This window comes from Echinops telfairi, unplaced genomic scaffold, assembly GCF_000313985.2.
Source record: "Echinops telfairi isolate 266 unplaced genomic scaffold, ASM31398v2 ScPeMD7_1713;HRSCAF=2227, whole genome shotgun sequence".
NCBI lineage: Eukaryota > Metazoa > Chordata > Mammalia > Afrosoricida > Tenrecidae > Echinops > Echinops telfairi.
This window is the reverse complement of record NW_022105611.1, coordinates 18,586,916-18,593,570: the sequence shown is the minus strand read 5'-3', so window position 1 is coordinate 18,593,570 and position 6,655 is coordinate 18,586,916. Positions and strand designations below refer to the sequence as shown.

Sequence of the window (6,655 nt, the reverse complement as noted above, 5' to 3'; positions counted from 1 at the left end):
GTTGAAGTCCAAAAACCTGGATCTTTGTCCTGAGTCAATGCTCCTTTGAGGGCCTCAATTTCCCCAGAGAGTGAGGACCAGATTCGGTGACTGACAGGTCAATGATCTCTGATCCCAAAACTCGGCACGGAACCAATCAGCAGCCGCGGTATGTTGTGATCAGTTCTACAGACCTCCGCACACTGATTTGAGTGCCCGCTGCAGGCATGCTCATTAATAATAAGGCAGGCCTGGACTATGCGTCAGAAGACCCAGCTCTGAATCCGAGTGCTGACACTGGCCAATGTGCATCTCGGAGCAGTTATTCTCTTTCCCTAACTCGGATGCCCTCCTCTGAAACACCACGGTCAATGCAACAATGACGGACGTTGCGAGGCTCAAATTGCACTGATTGTGGGGAGTAATGGTCGGGTCACTAATGCCTGTGGTGAGAAATGCGATATGGACAGCCTTTGTATACTATAAGAAAAACGCCCTTGTACAAAGGACAGTGACCACTTCAGTGACCCCTCCTACCCTGCTATTGTTCTGGCCATGGCCCACAGAGCTGCTTGTGGTCTAGGAGAGGGAGTGCGTGAGTCCTAGAGGCGAGGACTTGGACTGCCTCCTCTCAGGTCCCCACCCCCAGCTGTCACTGTGCCAGCACAGGACTTATACCAAAGAAGAGCTTATGAATCACTACCTGCCCAGAGGGAAACTGGGACCAGTTCCTGAAACAGGATCTTGGGTCTTAGCCTTGATCACCTGGGCATGAAGGAGGTAGAGAGAGGCAGAACCATCATTCTTCAACTGTGACCTCTACATTGTGGGGGACACACGATCCCTAACCTAGGGCATGTCCCTATCTGATGGAGATCTAGTCCCGGAGCTAAGGGAGGACCTGACCTGTCTTGTCTTGAGCTCAGGGAGACACCTGCCTAATGGGGAAGACTTATCTCTGACTGGAGGCGACTCCTTCAGGTACCTCTAAATAAAAAGCCCAACCTCCTCCTCCTGCCGCTCTCCTCCTCCCCACTCCCCCACCCCCCAGAATTTCCCACCTTATTTTGGAGACAGCTACTGGTGCTGAGGAGCGATGGAGGATGGAAGATGGAGGGTAGGGACAGAGCACACCACTGTAATTAGCAAAAGAGATAGCTGAAAATGGAAATAGCTAGATGAGTCTCCTGGAACCAGAGGGACATGGGAATGGGGGTGGGAGACTGAAGGGGGAATAGCCCTGCCCTGGGCCACCTCCCGCTCTTCTCTGGGCCTCCCCTGTCAATGAGGGCCCCTGCACAACTTGAGCCAAGTCATATGAAAACCCCATGGTCCTCACAGTAGCTCATAGAAGGAAGAAGACTGGAGCAAGCAGACTGGAGTGAGGCCCAGGAATCACAGCCCCCCCCCCCAAGTGCTGGTTGAGTGGACTGTGTGGGTGACAAGGAATTAGGGACCCAAGGCAGGCCTGAGGAGTCAAGGAGGGGTAATGCCAAGATCCCAGCCTCCACCTCCTGCCTAGTCTGTTTGTCTTCATTTTCCAAGTCCCAAGGAAACAGCTCTTAGCTGGGGAACCAGCTGGCTTGGCCGTCCTCTCGGCCATACAGATGGACCTCAGCCTCCTGGAACAGAGACCCTGGTCCTACTGCTGCAGGAACAGAGGCCCCTCCTTGGCCCTTCTCCCAGCCGCTCTGGCTAGTGGCTTCCTTCTCTGCTGCCTCTTCTTAGAAAGGCTTTGCCTTTTCCCACCCCCCCGCCCCACCCCACACACACACCTGGAGCCTACCTTCGATCCTGTGCCGGCTGCGCCAGGAGCATGCCTCTTCCTCTTGTTGCTAGGGAAGAAACGGTCACGGCACGTGTCCAAACAGAACGTGTTTCTGGACATTCCGTTGACTGCTCCTGCCAGTGGGTGCACTGAAATTTAAAGGGGAAGGGACTTCCCCAACGCCGAGGATCCTTCAGTTCAACAGACATGCAGCGTGGGTAGCCTGTGAACAAGGGGCTAGCAGGAGGGGGGGGGCGGGGGGCATCAATGCCAGAACAACTACTTTGTCTCTGTTGCTGTCCCTTTCTGGGAGCCCACCCCGCTTGCCAGCCCAACCCGTCTCCACCTCCCCAGATCATCCCATCTTTTGGGTCCAGAACCGGGACTGGGGGCAGGGAAGACTTCCTAAGTTGAGGTCATTGTCAAGCTGAATAGCAGGTGCAGAGACCTTTCACTGGAAGCCCCCGGCCTTCAGGGACTCAGCAATGCCCTGAGTCAGGGGAGTGCCTGCAGGGAGGCTGCAGGAGTCAGCCCAGTCGGGAGTCTGACCTCGGCCACGTGAGGGATGGGAGTGGGGGGGGGCAGTGGAGTGACTGCAGTTTACACACATGGTCTTCATCCCAGTGTGTCATCACCTGGGGGGGCTCTGCAGCTGTCTCTTCCATTCACCTATGAACCCTTTGATGGATGGGATCAGGAAGGACTCAGCCCTATCATGGGACACCCTGTCCAGGGCTTGGACCACACTGGACACCAGGATATGTGTGTTAGGACTGTGAAGAGCGAGGCCCCTTGGCCAGCTCCCGGCTGGTGCTGAACCAAAGCAATCTGAGTGTGGAAAAGGGGACTCAATGAATCTAGTGCACCCACCCCAGGGTGCCCACATACAAAATCTGGGGTGTTCCACAGCCAGAGTGTACCCAGGGGGTGGGCAGTGAGCCAGCAAGTGGGACAGGACACTGTGTCCCCCAGGGCTGAGTGGACAAGGCAGGTAGGGGCGTGAGGAAATCAGAGTAGTCAGAAACTTTCTGGAGAAGGTAGGATTAAGGCTGACTTGGAAGGAGCCCTGGTGGCAGAGTGGTTACAAGTTGGGCTGCTAACCGGTTGCAAGGTCAGCAGTTCGAAACCACAAGCTGTTCTTGGGGAGAAAGATGAGGCTTTCTACTCCCGTAAAGAGTTCCAGCCTCAGAAACTCACAGGGGCAGTTCTGCCCTGTCCTGCAGGGCTGCTTTGAGTCGGCCTTGACTCTATGGCAGTGAGGTTGTTGAGTTCTGAAGGAGGTGAGGGTGGACAGCCTGGAGCAGCAGTGCCCCGGATGTGATAAGAACCACCCGGACGGGCTTAGAATGGAGTGGCAGGGAGCAGAATGGCACGCAGTGGCCCTGCCCTTCAAGGGAGCAGGGTGGGTAGCAGGAGGACTTCAAAGATGGAATCCAATGGAATGGAATGCAGTCTAGTATAATGATTTTTCCGTAGATGTGCCTGGAACGGGATAGGGTGGAGAGGAAGGGGACAGAGAGAAAGGAGAGTACGGAATGGCGTGGACTAGAACTCACTGGGTGGAGCTGAAAAGCCTGGTGTGGCCGCCTGATGTCTAGCCGGCTTGCTCTGAGCTCCTCCCCATTCCCCGCCCCCAACAGTCTTCCCCAGGGTGCTGCTGCGGAATCTGCGCCACCCCATCTTCCTGCTGGTGGTCCTGGCCCAGGTGTGCCTGCTGTCCACGGTGGCGGGCATGGCCACTTTCCTGCCCAAGTTCCTGGAGCGCCAGTTTTCCATCACCGCCTCCTACGCCAACGTGCTCATCGGAGGCCTCACCATCCCCGCGGCCATCATAGGCGTGGTGGTGGGCGGGGTCCTCGTCAAGCGCCTGCACCTGGGCCCTATGCGCAGTGCCACCCTCTGCCTGCTGGGGGCACTGCTGGGCCTCCTTTGCAGCCTGCCCCTCTTCTTCATGGGCTGTTCTACTCACCAGATCGCAGGCGTCACCCCTGGGCCTGGGTGAGTGTGTGCGCGGTCGTGTGAGTGGAAACAAGGGGGAGGTGGGGGCAGGGACCCTGGGCAGGTCAAGCCAATGAGGGACCTACCTGCCACAGAATTAGCTCTGTGACCATAGCAATGGGCCCCCGCCTCTTTGCCTACAAGCTACACACACACACACACACACACACACAACTCTGTGACCATAGCATTGGGCCCCCGCCTCTTTGCCTACAAGCTACACACACACACACACACACCACCTCTTTGCCTACAAGCCATCTACACCCACCACCACCACCACCACCCTGTAACGAGGAATCCCCAGAGTCGTGGGGGCACAGTGGAAGGAGGACAGTGCTCACACCTGTGCACAGCGGAAGGAGGACAGTGCTCACACCTGTGCAGGAGAGGGCGGGTCTCCACCCCTGAGGGTGAGGGTGGGCCAGAGCAGTGAGCAGGACCGAAAGACTAACCCAACACACCGCCCTCGAGTGGATGCCAAGGCATCGTCCATCCGGACAGGGTTTCTGTCTTCATCGACGGACAGCCTCGCGTCTTTCCCCTGTGGCGGGCTGGCAGGTTTAACCAGCCGGCCTTGTGGTTAGCAGCTGCGGAAAGGACACGGGCACTGGGGAGGGTTCAGGCCGAGACCTCAGAGAGCCTCGCTTCAGTGCTACCCTTCAGTGGCCCTCAAATTGCTATGTCCTTCCCGGCCCTGGCGGTGGGGTGGTTAGGAGCTGCGCTGCTAATTGCGGGGTCAGCAGTTGGAACCTGCCGTTCTGAGGGAGGGAGAAGAGGCTTTCTGCGCCCATAGAGATTTATGGCCCCAGAACCTCACAGGGGCGACGCTCCTCCGCCTTACCAGCTGCTACCAGTTGGAATCAATTCAATGGCAATGAGGTGGGTGGTTGCTAGATTTCTCCCAAAGTTTGTAGCGTGGCACCTGCTTCCCACCTCCCGGAGGTGACCTCTGAGGCTTCCATCCTGCCTATTCATCCCCCACCCCACCCCACCCCCATACATACATACCACACCCCTCCCCTTGAGAGGCTCCGAGAGGATGCTGTCCTACCTCTTCCCTAGAATGATTTCATTGTGCCCGGGAACCACTCCATTTCAGCTTGGCCCAGACACCCGGCCAGAATTCCCCAACATTCTCTGTCCCCACTTCATCCTTGGCACTGCTTCCCTCCACCCAGGTGTCAGCTCTGGCACCCAGAACCAGTCTCCAAGGCGGCCAGATCGTCCTGTCTCTGGACCAGGCCCCACCCTCACTGGCTCTCCCACAACTCCCCATGCTCCTTCCCCTCCCTCCCTCCTGCTCCCAGACAGTGAGGCGGCTGGACTTCCTGTGTGCAGAGCCCTGCTGGGCCTTGAGCCCTGGGGGGCGGGCGACCAGGGTCTGCTGATGATTCTTAGAGGGAGGAGTGGGTGGAGAAGAGGCAGTCTGCCTGCCATCTCGCGCTCACACCTGGACTCTGCCCCATCTCACCTGTGTTCCCGTGGACAACTCCCCCTGGGCTCTCGTTCAGACAAGAAGCCTCGCTGCCTCAACAGAGCCAGAGAGGCTGTTGGTGACAACAACCAAGAACCAAGGGCTTCCCACCCACCGAGCACTTTTCTGGACCCTCACTGTCTCTGTGAGCTACACTTGATGTGGACAGTCAGGCTCAGAGGGACAGCTGAAGGGGACCGAGCCCAGAGCCAGGGCTCCCCCTACAGGAACAACCAGCTCCAAGTGGTCCCTGAGGAGCACAAGGTGGACGAAGGCGGGTTTGCCCTTCTCGGACTGCCAGCTGCTGGCAGAGGCTGCTTCCCCAAACGCCTGCCCTGACCCGATGCCCTGGCATGGCTTCTTGGTAGGTTTTCCCCTTCAGGCCATGCCACTCAGCTCCCTGTTCTGGTGAGGCACCTCCAGGCAGAGCAGGAGACACAAGCTGGCATGGGAGGAGGGGAGGAAGGTGCGCTCACCTTGCCTCCAGGTCCCACCTGTCCACCCCTCTCCCAGGGCCATTTCAGGGGCAGCCCCGCCCCCAGCCTTCAGGCAGGCCCCTGCTGCCAGGCTCACCTCTATGCCTGGCCTTCCACCCTACCGGCTCCCCTCCGAGTGCAGGGCATAACCAGTGCCCACCTGTAGCTTGCTCTCCATCTCCCTGGACAGGTGCGCTGTGCTTCCTGTTAGCTGTGAAGCCAGATCAGACTCCGAGTTCTAGTGGCCACCTCCATGCCCCCACTCAGGGAGAGTTGTCCCCTAAGAGCTCAGCTGACCCATCTCATTCACCCCACCTTGAGGGCATCTCTGGAGCCTGGGGACAGGTCCTCAGGAGGGGATAAGGCAAATCCTGGTCTCAGTGGACAGGGCACCTGGTGTGGGCCATGACATCATGAGACTGCGTGACGTGGGTTAGGAGGGCACCCTGCTGAGCAGACACACAGAAAACCTGAGCTCAGAGAGGGAGGCAGGAGCGGGCCTGGCAGCCCCCAGCTCCCCAGGCCTCCTGACCAGTTCAGCCCATCACAAGATGGGCACTTTTCAGCTGAGACTACCTTCTCAGAGGAATTTTCTTGTGTAGAAGGGTCATCGAGAAGCAGAGATTACCACAGAAGCTGCTCAGATACTGGTAGAATCTTGGGACTTGGAGGGGGGGCGTCTGAGTCTCCGGTCCAATCTTCCCCACTCTGCCCATCTCCCTGCTCACCCCCCTTGGGCCGAGGAGGTCACACGGCACAGGGTGAGTGGGCAGCCCTGACAGGGTAAGAAACTCTGTGTGGAGTGGAAAGCTCCGGCCAGGGCTCTTGGGGACGGGGTCCCAGCTCCTGGTCCCAAGGCAGAAGAGCCAGGCCAACCCTGCCCGTCTTCTCTCCCTGCAGCACCCGGGCTGAGCGGGAGCTGTTTCCAGGCTGCGCTGAGCCCTGCTCCTGCCCATC

At 58.4% G+C, this 6,655-nt stretch overlaps 1 protein-coding gene across 1 annotated transcript in view; it reads left to right on the top strand.

Annotated features, from left to right (window-relative positions):
* Positions 1-6,655, top strand: part of SLCO2B1 (solute carrier organic anion transporter family member 2B1) — a 56,874-nt gene that overhangs the window by 41,186 nt on the left and 9,033 nt on the right. The window contains exons 8-9 of the mRNA XM_045293090.1: positions 3,388-3,745; positions 6,599-6,648. Of these exons, the coding sequence (XP_045149025.1) occupies positions 3,388-3,745; positions 6,599-6,648 (408 nt within the window). The remainder of the gene's footprint in view (positions 1-3,387; positions 3,746-6,598; positions 6,649-6,655) is intronic.